This window comes from Equus quagga, chromosome 12 (assembly GCF_021613505.1).
Source record: "Equus quagga isolate Etosha38 chromosome 12, UCLA_HA_Equagga_1.0, whole genome shotgun sequence".
NCBI lineage: Eukaryota > Metazoa > Chordata > Mammalia > Perissodactyla > Equidae > Equus > Equus quagga.
In genome coordinates this window covers 60,092,536-60,111,222 of record NC_060278.1, presented here as the reverse complement: position 1 = coordinate 60,111,222, position 18,687 = coordinate 60,092,536, and the positions used below count along the sequence as shown (strand labels likewise).

Genomic DNA, 18,687 nt, shown 5'->3' with positions numbered 1-18,687 from the left:
CGCTTGGAGTGGTCATTGTGCTGACGTTTTTCACCCCTCTTTATGACCATGGGTCCTTGGAAGTCTTTAGCCCGTTTAAGGTCTTGTCATGTGAGAGGAGTGTAGACGTTTAAAGAAAACCCAGAGAGCTGACTACAGAGGGCGGGCAACTCCAGCTGGCCAGCCGCTCCCAGGGCCAGGCCCCACTGAGCCGTGGCCCATCGCTGGATGCCTCCTTGGTCATCTGGTCTGTGCACTCAATTTTCAGAGAGGTTTGGTGGCCTCCCCCAGGTCACACAGCTAAATAGTGGAGGAGCAGGGGCTCACGGGGACCTCTTGCCACCTGCCTAGTAGGGAGGCAGGAGGGCTCGCTCAGGCTCCCAGCCGTCCCGCCCTCTGAGGTCTGGGCAGATGCCACAGCTCGCAGAGAGGCCTTCAGGGAGCGGGGTGGGGAGCTGCAAGCATATGTGTGCCCTTGGGGTCTCACAGATGTCCCTTCACCCCCAAGCTGAGAGACCACGCTGAAGATGCATTAATGACTTTCCAAAGTCATCATGATGACTAATGACAGCTTCCCAAAGAGGGGTACCTCACGGTGTCAGAATGGGGCGGCACAGCGGGCTGCTAGGTTCTTGCCTGCAGAGGCTGTCCATCCTTCCTACTCACAGTAGTTGTCTCCTGTCGTCACCATGAACGCGGAGTTAGCGGTCACTGACCCGCTGCTCCCAGAGGAATGCAGCATTAGGTTCCCACAAGCCTCTGGGCACAACATGGTCACCAACCCATCACGATAGAACCTTGTTTCACGTGTGTTTCTGCTTAAAGACACCCTACTTAATGTATGTCGGTGACTCATTCACGTTGAACTCACGGCCAGCGGCCCTATAACACGCCCGAATGAGCTCATCTCGCACCCGTACTTTCCCCGTAAGGCACGTCCCAGCCTCCCTGCACTCAGGACACCAAGCGGCCCCTCCGCTCTACCCAAGGGGCCATTTTAAACGGTGAAGTCAGCAATCAAAAGCACAAAAAATAGGAAAAACATGACACCCAATGGACCACGGAAGGCCACCCGTTCACCGAATAAGAGCTGAGGCGAGAAGGCCGGCGTCACCTCGTTCCACCTCAGCTGGGGATGTGTGCATTTGGGGGCTCAGATTTTTTGCTGCTCTGCTCGTGTCTGCAAATGACCACAGAAGCACTGCGAGTATGATTTTGGGGTTTCCAAATCCATTTTCAAGAGTGGGTGAATCCCCAAATATGGAATCCCCTGACGATGAGAAGGATGGACTGGTTCAGGGCAGCGTCTGGGAGCTAACTGGGGGCTGGGCTCTGGGACCCCTGCCCTGCAGGCCTGACAGCCAAGCCAGAAGGTGGTGCTGGAAGCATAGCGTGTGAGCCTGTGGGCACGAGTGTGGGCACTAACGACGCCGCCCTCTGTCCCCTGCACGCCAGGTCCACGGACGTGGGATTCACGCCCCCCTCGTCCCCTCCCACGCGGCCCCGCAGTGACCGTAACGTCTTCTCCCGTCTCACCAGCAATCAGAGCCAGGGCTCAGCGCTGGACAAGTAAGAGCCAGGCCGGTCGGGCGGGCACAGCGAGGGGACACGGCCCATGGGTGGTGCTGCCCGCGGGCAGGGCTGGCACAGTGGGCAGATCAAGCTATGCTGTTCCGGCCCCTCGGAGAGAGGAGGACCTGATGCCCCTCTCCTGGCATCTCTGCCCTTTCTGTCCTGACCGTGGGCCCTTCCTGTCGCCTGCACGTGCTGGAGAGGGCAGGAAGGAAGCCACAGGATGGGGGCCTGGGGCAGTCAGGCTCCCAGGGGTCCCCCAGAACTGCCCCCTGAATCCTCCCCTGCTGATCTTGGATTCTTTGATTCTTCTCTGAAGCCCCTTCCTTAAGGTGCAGCCACACCCCCTCCCAACCACGGATGCTCAGACAGGCCCCCTGGGCCCTTGCGCACCGTCCCAGCAGAAAGAGACCCCCGGTTTCCTTCACCTGCAGGGTCAGCTCGCCCTGTATTCACAGGTCCTCTTGGACGGCTGTAACTACCACTAGTGTGATGGGTGTAGACAGCAGTCCTGTGCATTCACAAGGCACCCTCATGCTGCACCTGCTTCCACATCTGTGATTCGTTTGAACATAAATCAGCCTTAAGAATTGTCTCCCCATTTCACAGAAGAGGAAATGAGCCTCAAAGAGGGGCCCGGGGGTGTTCACCTAGAAAGTGGGGGAGCTGGGCCAGCACCTGGGGCTCTGACGTGTGCTGGCACATGTTCCCAGCAGTGGGACACTGCCTCGAGAAAGGGGTGTCGCCCTCCATGTTTTCCTCCCCTAAAGACCCTGAGGGGGGACAGTGCTACCCTGCAAGGCAGCCCAGGCTAGAAAGTGGTGGTCTTTGCACCTGCTGCCTGGCATCAGCCCCTCCGCACAGAAACGCCTCTTCCTAGGCTCCCCAAACCTGCTCGGCTCAGCTCCCACTGCAGGGTGGATGTATAAGCCCGGCCGGCCTGTGCCAACCAGGGCGCCCCCTCCACACCTTTACAATCGGCAGGTCCTTGTTTCAGAAGGATTGGGGTGGGACTCCGGGCATCCCAGCCTGTTGGTCTCCCAGGCCTTGTCCTGTCCAGTGGTCCGGGTCTTGGACCCCATGCATGGTGCAGAGCTGGCTTCTGGGGACGGTGGGCTTCGTAAATAAGTCAGTCCCTGAGGAATTGCTGGAAGAAGCTGGCTCCCAGGGAAGGGCAGGAGCGGCCTGGCTTCCTCTGGCCCCGGGCAGGGACGAGCATTGCTGGGGCAGGCAGGTGCCCCCAGCTTGTGCGATGGGGTAGCCGGAGAGCTTGGAACCAGCAAACGACCCACGAACCATCCCCTAGAGCGTGGGCTGGCCCTCCCACATCTCTAGCCCCGTCCTCGCTCCTACCCTGTTAGCCGAGGGACCCTGGTGGCCCGCCCCTGGGGGTGTCCCCAGCTCCTAGGCCAGCCTGTCCCCCTCCTCTCCTGCTCTCCCCCGGCGCCCTCATCGCTCTGCCTCTGTCCACTGCCTCGAAGAGAATAACCCGTCTTCTGACCTGCTGCTGCTGTCACCTCTGCGTCCCTGTGTGTTTTCCTCTCTCCCCCTAATCCAGCTAATTTTCTGCCCTCCCAGGTCTGATGACAGCGATTCCTCTTTGTCGGAGGTCCTGAGGTACACACACCACGTCTCGTGTCTGCTTCCCAGCTCTCACTCTGTCCTCTCTCTCCTCTGCCTCTGCCGCACACCCCTCCGCCTGCACGCCCCTGTCCTCTGCATGCAGCCCCCTCCCGTCGCCTGCCCCTCCTCCGCCATGGCTCTTCTGAGATGACCTCCGCCCCCGCCCCCGCCCCCTGGTTCCTCCTTCTCAGGGTGGCTGCGTGGCCTCTGACTGCGCCGGGCCGGCTGGAGCTGGGGGCTTGGGGATGGGTGCACGGTTGCTGGGGGCAGGCCCTGTTCTCTTCTCCTGGTCACCTGGCTGGGGGCGTGGAGCATGGGAGCCTGGGGTTGGCTGGGATGAAGCTCTGCCGATGGGGGTGGAGAGCCCGTGGAAGGCCTGGGGGCCACGGGGACCAGCTGGGCACCTGCTCCTTGGAGGGGTGTCGTTGCCTGTGCTCAGCGTCCTGCTGACTTGCTCAGCGTCCTGCTGACTTGCTCAGCTTGGGCCGGTGGGTGCGCGCTTCAGACCTTGGCTCCGAGAGGGGACGTGGCCCCTGCCCGCCTCTCCTGGCATGTGGACCGGGAGCACCAGGAGACCTCCTGTCCCCCCAGCTTGTGAGATGACCAGAGGCCAGTGTCCCCACCCAACCCAGCACAGCATAGCTCCCTGCAGCAAGGAGTGCATCCCAGGGTCTGGTGGGCCAGAGCTCCCGACAGCTCCCGCCCTGGTTGTGATGTTTCTGTGACCCCTCCCACGGGTAGCAAGGCTTTGCCGCCAGCCCACCAGCCTCTCTCATGGCAGAGGGTTGTCTTCTTAAATCCTTCTTACGGCAGTCTTGGGCTTCTCCCCCAGCCATATGGCTGGGCCCAAATTAGTGTCAGAGCGGGGGGCTGGGGCAGCGTGGGGGCCGTTCACGTGTGTGACACCTGGCTAGCAGCTGCACCTGTCTGATCGCCGTTCTCGAGGGGGGCCTAGCTGAGTCCTGGGGCCATGGGATGCACAGATGGGATGTGCTGTGGATGGGGCACTGGTCATTTCCGTGTATCCTCAGCCACGGGGTCGCTGTCAGGAGCAGCATTCTTGTTGGAAAAGAACTAGAACGTCTTTTCAGACCTGCACATACCTTGGCCAGGGATCTCGTTCCAAAAGACCCTCACTGAGCAAAAGATCATCCTCAGACCTGCAGGAGGCTGGTGTAGCCAAATCCTCATGCTTGCTCTGGTTAAGCCTCCCTGCCCCTCCCAGAGTGTTTGCGGGGAGCGTGTTCCTCCGGGTCCACGTAGCCTCGTTCCCAGAGGCGCCCCAGACATCCCTGACCCAGAGCTGAGCTGGGGGTCCCAAAAGGGATGGATGTAACTCTTTGGAAGTGACAGTCACAGGTCTGGCCATGCTGGTCCAAGAGGCCTGTGGGTAGGGGTGTGTGCGTGTGTGCGTGTGTGCATGAGTCTCTGCTTGGGAGGTGCCAACCCCAGAGGCAGCCGCTGGCAGATGGATAGAGTGGGACTGAGGTGCTTGTGGGGTGACGGGCTGCGCATCCTCCCTGTCTGCACCCCTCGCGTCACCCTGGGTTAACTGAAGTAGCATGGAGGAATCATGGTTGCTGTAGGAGCCATTCGAGCCCTGGAGCCCCTCCCTGCCCAGCTGGGGCCTGGGTGCATTTGTGTCTCAGGATCTGGGTCAGACAGGCATCGGATGGGGACTTCCCACAGGCAGGGCCCATGTCCCCCGCTCCTTCCGGCTGCGTCTAGCCTGGAGGTGCGCAGGATGGCGACTGACAGGTTGCTGTACAGGCAGACCCTCCCCACCTGCGCAGCCTGTTCCCGGCTCTCAGACCTTGGTGGCATTTGACTGGAGGCTCCATCATCGGGCCCTGGTCCCCTCTCTGCCCTGTGCCCTCTGACCGTGTGCCTCGCTCAGCCTGGCGCGGTCTCCCTGGCTGATGGGCGCGTCCTCTCTCCCTCTCTCCCTGGAAGGGGCATCATCACCCCGGTTGGAGGAGCCAAGGGTGCGCGGACAGCCCCACTGCAGTGCGTCTCCATGGCCGAGGGCCACACCAAGCCCATCCTCTGCCTGGACGCCACGGACGAGCTGCTCTTCACGGGCTCCAAAGGTGAGTGGAACCCAGACTGGCCAAGTAGGGTTAGGATCTCCCACCCAACCCGGCGTCCTTTGCAAGTGGGCTCTGAAGGAGATGCAAGAGCCCCCAGGAGTGGCTGGTGTGGGCTCGGCTTGCTCACGACCTTGTCTCATGGCTCTCTCCTTGGCTCGAGGCTCCTCATCCCAGGCGCCCCCAGCCAACCAAGCTTTCCCTCGCACCTGACCCTGGCGGTTTCACTTTCGCCCAGAAACTCCACGAAGCTTCTAAGGTGCCCCACCCATCTATTCCTCCCGGACCCCCCACATCCCCACCCCGCACTTGCATCCCAGGAATTCCTCTGATTTTGGCCACCGGACTCCACCACGTCACGATTATTTAATCTCAACAGCAAAGTCACAAAAACTCTACCAGCAGGAAGAACAGCTCTGCAGGGGACACGCTGATAGAATGACGAGAATCTACGTCAGCGTCTGCCTGGCGGAGGGGGACAGTTGTCAGTCTCTACGTGGTTGATTGATTCCAAGTTTTCCCCATAAGGCTGGCTCACCATCTGTTCGTTAATTTTGTCAGCTATTAGCAGTTGTAGGACTAGGCACCAAAGGCTTAAGGATTTTATTTTAGCACAGGACCCCTTGGCAGCACTCACAGAACTCTGGTGTCTAGAGGGAGTTTGCTGGGAAAATCCTCTAAAGTGCTGACCAGCCTCTCCCCTGAGTTTTCACACACACGTGCCCGCCGCGTGAGCCCGCCGCGTGAGCCCGCTGCGTGAGCCTGTCTTTCTCTCCCTCAGACCCGAGCCCCTTCCTTCAGACCTCTCTGGATGACATCCCCCGACGCTGGCGGCCCTGTTTCAGGGAGCGTGCATTTCCCAGCCCCGGGTGACTCACGTGTCCTCCGCCTCCCCCCCCGACCCACGGCTCTCCCCATCCCTTGCAGACCGCAGCTGTAAGATGTGGAACTTGGTCACGGGGCAGGAGATCGCAGCCCTCAAGGGCCACCCCAACAACGTGGTCTCCATCAAGTTCTGCAGCCACTCGGGCCTGGTGTTCTCCGTGTCCACCTCCTACATCAAGGTGTGGGACATCCGGGACTCGGCCAAGTGCATACGCACGCTCACGTAAGTCCTCTGGTGCTGGCTTACAGGGTGGGTGGGGCGCCACGGGCCAGCCCCAGTGGCCCAGGGAGTAGAGAGCAGCCTGGCCACATGGGCACAGAGGCCCTTACAGGCCGGTGGATTTCGCTTGACTCTCTGGGACCAAGTGGGATCCCTGGGTCGGAGGACAGTGTCCAGGACAGCAGCTCGGTTGAGCCTCAGCCTGCCTGCCCCTGACCCTTCATCCCGGTCCCCCAGCCCTGCCCCTGAGGCATGCACAGTATCGCCCTGTGGGTCTGAAAGACGAGCCGGGGAGACAGTGAGACCGGGCGGCAGCAGCCTCCACTGCCATGCTGGCCACGTGCCTGCAGAAACAAGGCCCCGATACGGTCCTGACCCCTGACGCTGACCATCTCAGACAGACAGACAGACACATGGGGGACAGAGCTGAGCCGAGGGCCCCTGCAAAGGGAAATTGTTTCTGAGCAAAAGTTCCATTTCATCCTTATGTTTGCGTTGTCAGCTACAATCTAGTTATTTTGATCCTTAAAAAACAGTCAGCAGAGGATTTTTAGGGCAGTGAAACTGACGACTCTGTAGGACACTAACCTCATTACGCGTTTGTCCAAACCCGTAGGACGCACGGCCCCCAGAGGGAGCCCTGGTGTGGGCTGTGGTGTCTGGGTGGTAACGCCATGTCCGTGGAGGTCCATCAGTTGCGACAAATGTACCGTCGGGTGGGGAGGTGGACGGTGGGGGAGGCTGAGGGGCGGCGGGGGCTGCAGTCACACGTGACTTACCTATGGGGACATGTTCTGGGAAATGCATCGTTAGGCAATGTTGCGGACACACAAACATCACAGACACAAACCTAGATGGTGCAGCCTGCCACACACCCAGGCTCCATGGGACCATCTTATGGGACCACCGTCACGCGTGCGGCCCGTTGTTGACGGGAACATTGCCATGCAGCATGTGACCGGATGTGGGAACCCTGTGTACCTTCCCCTCTGTTATGCCAGGAGCTAAAACTGCTCTAAAAAAATCATCCTTAAAAAAACAAAAGAAACAAACACAGAATAAACAGAATGGGTATTATCACCTGTTTGTACAGAGGAGCGAACGGAGACTCAGAGAGGTAAAGTGATTTCCAGAAGCCCCGGGTTCAGACCCAGTCTCGTGGCCAGGCCTTCCAGACTTTCTCAGCTACTGCTCAGGCGGCCGCAGGGCAAACACAGGGGCTGCCTTCTGCCTGGGGTCTGGGGGTAGCCCTCCCCTTGGTCCCGCCTCCGACGGTCTGGAAACTTCCAGGAGAGGCAGCTGATCCTGTCCGTCAGTCTGGGAAGGCTTCCTGGAAGAAGAGGGTTCTCAGCGTGGCCTGAGTGCTGTTTGGCTGGTTTCCCGGCCTGGGCGGATGGACCGCTTTGATCTCTGACCCAGCCTCTCTTCCTCGCGGCAGGTCCTCGGGCCAGGTGACCTCTGGTGATGCCTGTGCCGCCACGTCCACCCGCGCCATCGCCAGTGCACAGGGAGAGCACCAGATCAACCAGATTGCCCTCAGCCCTTCGGGCACCATGCTGTACGCGGCCTCCGGCAACGCCGTCCGCATCTGGGAGCTCAGCAGGTCGGGGGGCTGCCTGGGTCAGGGCTGGGGGTCTCGGCGTGGCTGAAGGAGGGCATGCGAGTCTCAGCTTGGGGTGACTCTCCCGGGGCTGGAGGGACCCTGGCTGCTTCTCTGCTCCCACATCCTCCGAACGCCCTGGGATGCGGGCAGCTCACCGTCTAGGTTCTTGTTCTTGCTCAACGGGAGGGCAGTACCCCACCAGGCATGTTCATTCCAGGGCAGACCCCCTACCCCAACCCTCTGACCCACCTGCCCCTGGCTGCACCTCTCCCGGCCACAGGTTCCAGCCCGTCGGCAAGCTGACTGGCCACATCGGCCCCGTGATGTGCCTGACCGTCACCCAGACCGCCAACCAGCACGATCTGGTGGTGACCGGCTCCAAGGACCACTACGTTAAGGTACCGGGGGAGCCGCGGCCCGAGGCCCCCGGGGGGCACCATTCCTGGGGCTTCTCCCGCCCTCCCACCTCCTGCTCTGTCACCTTGGGGGCACGCGTGGAAATAATGAGACTTCTGGGCATTTCTGCTGAAGAAATCCCTCCACAGAGGCAAGAGAGTGTGTGCAGACAGTAAAGATGGCAGAGCGAGCTTGTAAGTGATGGAAATTAGAAAGAACCTAAATGTCTGGAGTAGAATAACGGTCAATAAATTAGGGAAGCCGCCGAACGGGATGCAGTGCGACTGTTAGTAGGCAAATTAGGAAAACAAAACACAAGGGGACAAACAACACTGATCTTGGTTCCCCCTGAGGACCACCAAGAGCTGCATGTCCGTGGCCGGAAACGGGAACGCAGGGTGTAAAAGGGGAATAGAGGACATCGGGTTCTGATGAATGTTTTTATTTAACGTACAAGAAATGTTATATTTATTTACTGGAAAACGTAAAAGAGTTTTGAAGGGAGGGTTACACCACAAACCCACCTTTCTCTGTAACCACCCCATGCTGAGCTGTGGGGTCCCCTGGCATTAACTGAAGTCGGGCCCCCCACACCCGCAGCCCTGTCCCCACGGGGAGGTCGAGACCTGAGCCTTCAGCATCCTCAGGCCCTGGGAGCAGCGCGCCCCTCCGCCCAGGTGGTGCTGTATCCAGGGCAGTGGTCGGCCCCGGCCACCCCCCCAGCCCTGTCTCCCCGGACCCTCCCTCCCGGTCCTTCCTCCCGCAGATGTTCGAGCTGGGGGAGTGCGTGGCGGGCACCATCGGCCCCACCCACAACTTCGAGCCGCCGCACTACGACGGCATCGAATGCCTCGCCATCCAGGGAGACATCCTGTTCAGTGGCTCCCGGGATAACGGCATCAAGAAGTGGGACCTGGAACAGCAGGAGCTCATCCAGGTGTGCTGGGAGGGAGGGGAGTGTGGGTAGGGCGGCGTGGCTCCCCCAGCCCAAGTGGGGCCCAGGGGGACCGAAACCCACCTGTTCCGCACCCTGTTCCCCGTCTCTGTCCACCCCCCGTCCCCTGCAGCCTCTCCCCGTTCCACCTCACCCCCCAATGCACCTGCTCTCAGGAGAGGATCTGCTCGCAGCCCCTGGGTTTGATGCAAAGCTGTCCCCATGTTCCCTTTCCCGGAGCGTTTGTGTTTTCCTCTGACCCCTCCGAGTGCTGCAGAGTTCCCCACCAGTGCCGGTTTGAGCCTAGAACCCCTCTCTGGGCCCGTGCCCTCCCCAGCTGGCTCCTGGCAGCCGTGATGCTGCCTGTCTGCCCGGGGACTCCAGAGGCAGAGGGGAGCCTGGCGGCGGGCCTCCGTGTGTGCAGGGTCCTCTCCCTGCTGCTCCCTCGGTCCTCACTGGCCCCGCTCCTCCCGCAGCAAATCCCCAATGCACACAAGGACTGGGTGTGCGCCCTGGCCTTCGTGCCGGGCCGCCCCATGCTGCTGAGCGCCTGCCGGGCAGGCGTCATCAAGGTCTGGAACGTGGACAATTTCACGCCCATCGGGGAGATCAAGGGCCATGACAGCCCCATCAACGCCATCTGCACCAACGCCAAGCACATCTTCACCGCCTCCAGGTGGGTGCCGCACGGAGGTCTGCTTCTGGGGCCCACCCTTCCCCGTGGCGTGGGCGGGGCAGGCCTCTGGGCCCCTGCATGGCGCCCGCCAGCCTGTGTAGCCTTCACGGAGTGCCCGCCATGGGCAGGGGAGCAGGAAGGTGCTGGGCCCCAGGCCAGGACTCGCCCCGCCTCCTGCCCCTCACACAGCTGTCCCTTATCCAGGTGACTCAGACCACAGAGCAGCCCTGTCCCCCCCAGACCCCCTCCCTCCACCCCAGCTCTGGCCCCGTCCAGGGGCTGTGCAGGCCCTCTGTCCCCCGGGAGCTACTCAGAGGGGTCTCTTCTTTTTCCTTCCTGTTCCGACCGTCTCCCTTCTCTCCCCTCTGCCCTTCCCGTCTCCTCCTGCCTCTCCTCTCTGCCCCTCCGCCTCTCTCCCCCCACAGTGACTGCCGGGTAAAGTTGTGGAATTACGTCCCTGGACTCACCCCCTGCCTTCCTCGCCGAGTCCTGGCCATAAAGGGCCGCGCCACCACCTTGCCCTGACCCCCCCGCCCCACCCCTCTCTCATTCTCCTCTCTCTCCTTCTTCCTCTCTCTCCACTTCGATCTGAGCTGCTTCTTAACGGTAGGAGACGATTTTACTCCTCTCTGCTCTCCCTTCCTATCCTCCTGGCCCGGTGAGACTGCCCTGCCCGCCTCACCCTCCCCTCCCGAGCATGAGCAGTGGGACAGGCCCCCAGGAGAGGGGAGCCAGGGAGCAGAAAGCAGAGGGGACGAAACAAAGCATCCACAACCAAGAAAAGCCACCACGAGAATCCTGGCAGTCCTTTGGGACTGTGGGGCTCCCCCTCTGCCTGGCACGCCTCCCGCCTGTCTCCCCCTTCGTCCTGAACAAGGCTCGCCCCTCGGCCCCAGCTGCCTTTGGGCCATCATTTGGCCCATCCTTTCCTCTTGGGGGGTAGCCGGCTGACCTCAGGAGCTGACCAGCCCCTCTCTGTCCTCCACCCCAGCGACCTGACAGTGAAGTTCTGGAGTATACGGCGCTTACCCGGTGGCCCACCCTAGGCGTGAGGTCAGAGGATGGCCCCCGGACCCTCGGCCCCCCGCAGCCTGGACAGCACGGAAGGGGAGCCGTGGCCCGAGGAGGCCAGCTGCCCTGGGGACAGAGGGTGTGGGCGACGGGTGTGGCCCCTCTTCTGCTCTCCTGCCTCCCCCTTAACCTTCCCACGGGATACTCTCCTCAGTCCCTCCCCGGCCACGTGGAGAGAGAATTTGGGGAGGAAATTAAGCTGTGAAGCCAAAGGGCATTTCCCCCTCTTTTCTCTCCCTGCGGCCCCTTGGCCTCCCTCCCCGATGGCCACCTTTCTCCTGCTGAGCCGGCCCTGCCCTTCCTTGAGCCTTTGGCCTGGGGGCGGGGCCCTGTGGGGCCGGTGACGCAGCCCCAGACCTGCCTCTGAGCCCAAAAAGATAGTCCTCAGGTAACCACGGAGACCAGGTGGAGGCAGCTGGGCCCCCGCCGTGACCCTCGGCCCCTTGGCCCCCGACAGCCATTCCCAGGTGACCCCAGCAATCCCTGGGGGTCCCTTTCCAATGGGGCCACGGCAGAGCCACTGGGAAGACTCCTTCGGAGAGGTGGTCAGAAATACTTCAGTTATTTAATTTATTTTTTATTTTTATTTTTTGCTGTTGCCTCCTGGAAACTGACTTGAAGTTTCTTCCCACGTGTTCTTTCCCTCAGCTCTTGCGGGGAGGGGAGCCCCAAAGGGGACCCGCCCTGCCAGCCCTCCAGGGCCGTTCCTGGTCTGCTCTGCGGGGTGGGGATGTGCTCCTTCCCCTTTGCAGCCAGGCCTCCCTACATCGTCCTGGGGACCGTTCTAGCGCACCCCTGACCTCCGGGCCACCGATGCTCAGTGCCTTCCTCTCCGGGGCCTGGCCCCCGTGCTGGGCAGCCTTACATCAGCCATGCCCACGGCGCCACTTGTGTCTTCACTCATGGGGTCTCGTGCCCGCTGCCCCCACGGCCCAGCCCAGGGGCCCCAGAGTCCCGGTGGGCTGGGTAGGAAGCAGCTCGGAGGACTGTGTCCACGAGGACGCAGCTTGGATGGGGGGCCGGCCCCCTCCCCAGCCAGCCTGCTAGATTTTCACCCCGAGTAGCTGGGTGTCCCTCTAATTTATTTGTCTCGGGCTATTCTGGAGACACGTTATCAAGCCTTAGAGGTGGCACGGGCCGGGGCCCCACCTTTTAGGAGGTCGGCCGTGAGGATGGAATTCACTGAGTGTCTCTTTTCCCGCAACCCCGCGGGCTATGGACTCAGCTCCAGGGATGTCCTTGTGCCGGCTCCCCCTGTTGGGACAACTCTGAATTACAGGCTGGGGCCTTGGCGGGGTCGCACCCCGTCCCTCCACCCCAACCTCAGCCGTCCACACTGATTTTCGGTTGCTTAACTGGTCTTGGGCTCCCTGGCCTCCGGCTGGCCCCGGGTGCCTCTCCCCATGTGTGCCTGGCACACACAGAGGGGCCGTCTTAGCTGTGAAAGGGGGGAGACGCCTGCAGAGGCCCAGGCTGGCCAGTCCCCCTGCCGGAAGCCACCCCGATGCCATGTCCTGCTGTGGGAGCCCCGCTGGACCCTCGCCCTGGTGAGGGCTGGGCGAGCTGACGGGCAGGGAGGATGTGCCCTCGCAGGCTGGTCTCCTGGGGCCCGGCCAGTCTGTCTGCGAGATGGCAAGTCCACTTCCTCCGGCCGTCCCAGGGTGCCGGCCGCTCCTTCCACCCCTCAGAAGCGAGCACAGGTCTCTCCCCTCCCCACCCCTCTCCCACCCCGAGAGAAAGCTTCAAGCTTGCAACCTGTAGGAAGAATCCGTCTGCATGACTGTTTACAAGTGTAGAAACACACAGACTGTGCTCCCCCGGCCCGCCGGCTGTCCCGGGGCTGCCAGGCCTGTTCCCGCACAAGCTGTGCCCCACGGCCTGCGAGAGGGGCTCGGCATCAGCGCCCGTCCCCTGCTGCTTCGGACGGGCCAGCTACCTCCCAGTGGGGCCAGCTCTGCTGTCCTGGCCAGTGTCGTTGGCTCTAAACTTGAAGTGCCCCGGAAGCCCTGAGCCATTCCCAGCTGTGCTCCGGGGGCGTTGAAGACTGCCCACTCCTTCAGGGATGTCCCAGGCACATAGTTAGGGGGCAGGCCCCTGTCTCCTCGTTGCACAAGCATCGTAAGTGTTGCAAGCACAAAATGGTTGTGATGTGAGCACAGTGGCAGGGCTTGTGGCAGGTGGCTTCTCCCAGCTCGGCTCTGTCCAGAGTTCGCCGAGGATGTGCACATCTCGGGGGGGCCTGCTCTCGCTCGGACCAGGGCTTGGCCTGCGACTCAGCCCAGTTCTGGGACTCGTCATCCTATTTATTTTTCCGTGCCCATCCGAAGACGTGGGGCTGAGCCGCACTGCAGCCAGGCCCTATCGGGATGCCGTGGGCCCTGGGAACAGCGCCCTCTCTTGACCTCACACCCCACATCTTCAGATGCCTGAGCCCAGGCTGGAGCCTAACCAGCGAGACCCACCTGCCCTGTCTGCTGGGCCGAGCCCCGTGCATGCTTGGGAAGCTGACTGGCGAGCTCCCTGGATGGAGCCTGTCTTCCATCCCCACGGCCCAGGGGCCTCCTCGGCACAGCCCTGTGCCAGGCTCTGTTCCCAGTATTATCCAGTTCAGTGTTTGCTTCCGTCTGAGAGACTGACTCCTCCACGGCAGCCACAATTCCCCAAGGGACCACCTGGCGTGGCCTCTGGAGGCCGCCAGGAGGGAGGCGAGGCTACGAGGCAGAGGCGGGCACACCTAAGCCTTTGAGGTGGGCAGGGTGCCGCCTCCAGCCCCTCGGGGAGGGACGTCTGTGGGTCTGGGAGTGCTCTCCCTGCCCGCCCACCCCCGCCACAGCCTCCACGTAGGCACCTTTCACCCTGCTGTCCGCCTGGGGCGGTGTGGCTTGGGCAGAGGGCAGTTTAAAGCACAAAACTACCGCAAGGAGTTGCTGGAACTTTCTCACGCCACCCAGTGTGGTGGAGACACAGGCAGGCGGCCGCTGTGAAATCAGAGATGCACCGCTCTCCTCCGTCACAGAGCATCTCGGCTCACGGGGCGTCCTCTGATGCAGTCCGGGCAGGGTGCAGGCACTCCCCCCGGCTTGTTCCGCCACCGCCTATGCCCGCCATGTTCGCTGTCGTGTTTGTGTGGGCGGGCCTGCCCTGCGAGAGCGGAGAGTTCTTCCCACCCAGCGGCCCACACCTGTGGCTTCTGTCCCTTTGCCATCCCAAACAGGAAACCGCTCGCCGCTCTCTTGGCTTGGCACAGCCTCCTGGTCCAGGCTCAGGAGCCAGGGCTTGGCCGATGCCCCCCACAGGCCTCCCTGGGCCTGGCCCTCCTCTCCTGGCTCCCAGATCCTTCACTGCCCTCCTATGTGCAAGGACAGACTCTACAGGGAAAATTGTTTCTTCCATGGCATCTTTGTTCTATCCCCCAGCCCCTGCCCATCTCCAGAACTCAAATGAGCCCCTGGCCCCCCACCACACCCCAGTCCAATCCTTTGAACCCATGTCCCGAGGGCCTTGCAGGGAAGCGGAACTGCTCCATGAAGAGCCGAGGGTCAGAGAGGACTCCTGAAGTGAATCAGGGCCCTGCCCTGCCCTGCCCACCAGCTCTCTTCTGGCGATCGCCTCCTGCCCGAGCTGCAGGGTCCTCTGGCCCGTGCTCTCCTCTGTGTGGCTAGCACAAGTGTATATATGTTTTGTACCTCTGCCGATGACTGTACATAGTGTATGAAAGTTATTTAAGCCCCATGCTGTACATTTCTGTTCCTAGACTGGATGTGTGTGTGTGTTCTAAGAAGTTGTCATAAATAAAACCTGAATGACCATTGTCTCAGGCTGACTTGTGGCTGGTGGCCCTTCCTGGGTGGGAGGTTGGTGGTGATGGGTGGGTGGGAGGTCAGCAGTGGTGGATGGGGTGAGAGTTTGGTGGGGGGTGAGTGGGTGGGACATCGGTGGGGGGAAAGTTTTGGGAGTTGGGGGTTGGAGGTCGATGGTAGTGGATGGGGTGGGAGGTCAGTGGTGGTGGATGAAGTGGGATGTCGGTGGTAGTAGATGGAGTGGGAGGTCCATGGTGGGCGTGTGGGGTGAGAGGTTGGTGGTGGTGGATAGAGTGGGAGGTTGATGGTGGACGTGTCGGGTGGGAGGTCGGTGGTGGTGGGTGGGGTGGCCTCGGGGGCCCGGCTCAGCCTGATGAGTGTTTCCTGGGCTGGGAGTGTGGGGCTCATCAGCTAGGAAGCGGTGTTGAGAGCTTTGTCTCTCTCTAGACCATCTCCCGCCTCCTGGGATGGGCATGCTCACTGGAGGACGGGGCACTGGCGTTTATTGGGCACCTGCTTTCTCCAGGCCAGCTGTGGCGTTTTTCGCTGGATCTTCACTGTCCTGTGTGAGGGGTGGTGATCTCATCTTCTGAAATGACAGAGGTCTCTGAGAGGAAGTGGCAGAACAGACCTGTGCCTTACAGGCCACTTACAAAGAGGAGACAGAAATATAAAACGTTCGCAGAAGAAAACAGCTCCACCATGTCTTGATTTTTGTTTCTAGATCCACTGCCCTAAAAATCCCGTGAGCTCTCCCTTGTCCTCCCAATATTTGTAACATAAACACAGCTTCACGTCTATGAGATGCCGAACAGACCTACAGCATGCTGTCACCTGGAAGACACAATCATCGCTCTAACACTGAGCCGCTCTCGTGCTTGTCACTCGATGGACTTTGTCTCCTGTCACCGTGTTCAGGAATTGGTGACTCTCGTGTCTTTTAATCGTGCTTCAGAATTCACTGCATTCCTGGCGCCCTCGCGGGACCAGGGCCCTCCACCGGCTCTGTGTGCAATGATCTGGTTTGTTGGGTTTAGCTCTCAAGAACACATTTTTTATGATAGCAGTCTTATTGAGGTATAATTCCCATACCATGAAATTCACCCTCTTTTCTTTAGGCTCATGATTTTATTTCATTTATTTCTGTATTTGCTCTCGGGCCTCGTGGCGGCAGATGCTGAAGCGGCATCGAGTGAGCGACTGCGTGAGTGGGTAAAGGGAAGAAAGAACGGGCCGTTGGGGGGTTGGGTTGTGAAGTGTCACTAACCATCCAAACCTGGCTTTTCTTCTGCAGCAGTCCTAGTTCCCTTTGATAATAACCACAACCCACTCCCCCAATCCTGGAGATTCTGGCCCCTCATCCCCTTGGGGACAGAGGCCTCAGGGGACAATCTGTGTCATCATCACCAGCCAAGACCGTCTTGAAAACTTTACTTTCTGATTTTTGTGTTACGAAAACAGGGAAGTCTCTCTTTGCTTTCCAAGTACGAAACCAAGTTGCCTCGTCCAACACCGCAGTCCCAGCCGCTTATCTAGACCCGTGGCTGTGGACACACGATCCAGCCGGTGAGCTCCCTGAGTCTGCGGTTGGAGGAGAAAGGCTTTCCGAGGGAGGTTCCGCCCAAGAGGCTGGTGGTCCTCAAGCAGAAGGGCCTTTTGAAGGGCCAGGGGACCCTGAGCCCCTGAGGGAGGTGCAGCCCCGGGCAGGCACAGGAGCCCCCCCAGCCCTAAGAAGCAGGAATGGCTTCTGAAGATGGTTGCTGTTGGCTGGCAGACCGGGCCCCACCCGTGTCGCTCTCGCCACCCAACCCTTGCTCCCCACAGGCCCATCTTCTACAGGGCCCTGCCCTACGGGATGGAGCCCAGTGTTGACTATGGGAGGTGATAGATAGGCGTGGCTGGCCACAGGCCAAGGAGAGTGTGGGAGTGAAAGCGGAAGACAGAGCCCAGGAGCTGCCCCACTTGTCAGGAGGGGACCCTGGAGCCCCTCCAGTGCCCTGCTTCCCCCTTGCCACTGTGTGCCCCTCCCTCGACCTCCAGAGGGCTTGCCACAGAAGGTGGGTTTCCCAAAGTCAGCTCACCCTGTGTCTTGAAGATGCCAAGGGACTTAGGGGTGGTGAGGCAGGAATGCCAGGTCAAGTGACAGTGTCTTTTATCCTCTTAATATGAGATATTGGGGGGGGGGCGGTTTCCAGATTATAAGGGTAATATCTGCTTATTATGGAAAATTTGTAAAATGAATGACTGTGAAGACGAGAAATCTGTTTAGGACATAAGTTGCGAGGCAGCTTCCCAGACCCGAGGAAATGGAACTTCTCAGAATTTGACAGGAGCCATTCGTTATCAGGGCCTGGTGGCATCTTAAAAGATCGTTTTTTACAACCCTCTCAATTTACAGATGAGGAGAATTGAGGCCCAGAGAAGCCGACAGAGTCGGCCAAGGTCATACGGGGACAGAGATGGCCCTGGAATCCATTACCTCCCTGTCTGATCTCTTCCCATCCTGCCTGTTCACCTGGCTTGACGAAGGAGAGGAGGTGACTGGCGGGGACATCAGAACAGTCTCTAAGTGAGTCCTGTACCAGTGCGCTTGACCTGCTAACAGGTTTTTAATAAGATCTATCTTCCGTAATGCCTGTGGCAGAGCCAGCTTGCGATTTGGACAAGGGCACATGCGTGGAACAGCCAAGTCCTGTGGCATCCCGTTCACCTCTGTCTATAACAGGGCAGCTGATAAGGCCCCTGGTGACAGCCGGGGCCACAGCTGTGGGACCCAGAGGCCAGGCCAAGGGGGGGGGGGGGGGGAAGGGGGGGGGGGGGGCTCCCCATGTTCCTGGGGGCTTGGGTGCAGGTGAGGGGCTGGGCGCTGCAGGGCGAGGGCTGGAGCCAGCCCGGGGGTCGGCCTCGTCGTAGCCAGAGCCCCTTCCGAGTCAGAGCAGGTTTGGCGGCGGGGGAGCCTACTTTTTAGGACATTGGGTTATTGTCCCTGGGCTCAGAGCTTTGCCAAGGGCCCAGGTGATGGAAGGTCAGGGGTAACAGGTGACACCCTGGCTTTGAGTGAGAGAGTTGGTGGCAAATGACCCTGCAGAGACCCTGAGACCCTCCAGGGACTGTCAGACGGACCTGGGCAAGACGGATGCCAGCAGGAGCCACGGAGCTCGCAGGCGCTTGCCCAGCCCACCCTGCGGCGTAGGAGGAGGAATCCTCTGGCTCTTCAGAGGAACGGCGGCTGAGCTTCCGGTTTCCAGGGCCAAGTGTTGCCCCAAAGGGCAGACACAGTGGTGTCTTTATAGAGCAGCCCGTCCCCGGCGGGTGTATCCACACTCTGTGATCTCCCGGAATGTGTTATGAGTCACTAAGTCCTCTAAGAAATTCTCTCCTGCTTAAACTAGCCAGAGCGGACTCTGTGCCCTCCACCAGAACTCCTCCTGGTACAACTGGACTCCTGAGTGCCTCGTGGGTCCCAACAGCAACTTCCTCCCACCTGTAGTTCCAGCCGATGCTCAAAAGGACCTCCGCACTCTGGCCTCAGAGCACCATGCGGGGTGGGAGAAGGACCACGGGCAGAGCTGGGAGGGGCCGGCCGGGCCCCCGATGTTCTCTGCAGAGAAGGCAGCCCCCCACAAATAGCTCTACCCGCACAGCCAAGAAGTGACTCAAAAGACAAGGAAACGCCCCCTCCGCAGAGGTCCATGCTTCCTCCTTTTATTGGAAAGATTCTGCAGGGACCAAGGCCAGTTCCAGTGCAGGGCCCAGGAGCCTGTCCCCACTGTCACAGCTGTCACAGCCTCGTTTGTCCTGGCCGGGACCCAAGGATGCAGGCTCAGAACCAGCCCTTTCG

At 60.6% G+C, this 18,687-nt stretch overlaps 1 protein-coding gene across 3 annotated transcripts in view; it reads left to right on the top strand.

Annotated features, from left to right (window-relative positions):
* The window catches only part of KIF21B (kinesin family member 21B), a 47,815-nt gene extending 32,957 nt beyond the window's left edge, over positions 1 to 14,858 (top strand). The window contains exons 27-35 of one of the 3 annotated variants that reach the window (XM_046679973.1): positions 1,435 to 1,548; positions 3,130 to 3,168; positions 5,128 to 5,264; positions 6,189 to 6,369; positions 7,805 to 7,969; positions 8,250 to 8,367; positions 9,132 to 9,302; positions 9,776 to 9,975; positions 10,967 to 14,858. In XM_046679973.1, the coding sequence (XP_046535929.1) occupies positions 1,435 to 1,548; positions 3,130 to 3,168; positions 5,128 to 5,264; positions 6,189 to 6,369; positions 7,805 to 7,969; positions 8,250 to 8,367; positions 9,132 to 9,302; positions 9,776 to 9,975; positions 10,967 to 11,021 (1,180 nt within the window). In that variant the 3' untranslated portion in view covers positions 11,022 to 14,858. The remainder of the gene's footprint in view (positions 1 to 1,434; positions 1,549 to 3,129; positions 3,169 to 5,127; positions 5,265 to 6,188; positions 6,370 to 7,804; positions 7,970 to 8,249; positions 8,368 to 9,131; positions 9,303 to 9,775; positions 9,976 to 10,966) is intronic. The other 2 variants (XM_046679974.1, XM_046679975.1) reach the window with 2 other exon arrangements.
* The last annotated feature ends 3,829 nt before the right edge of the window (positions 14,859 to 18,687 follow it).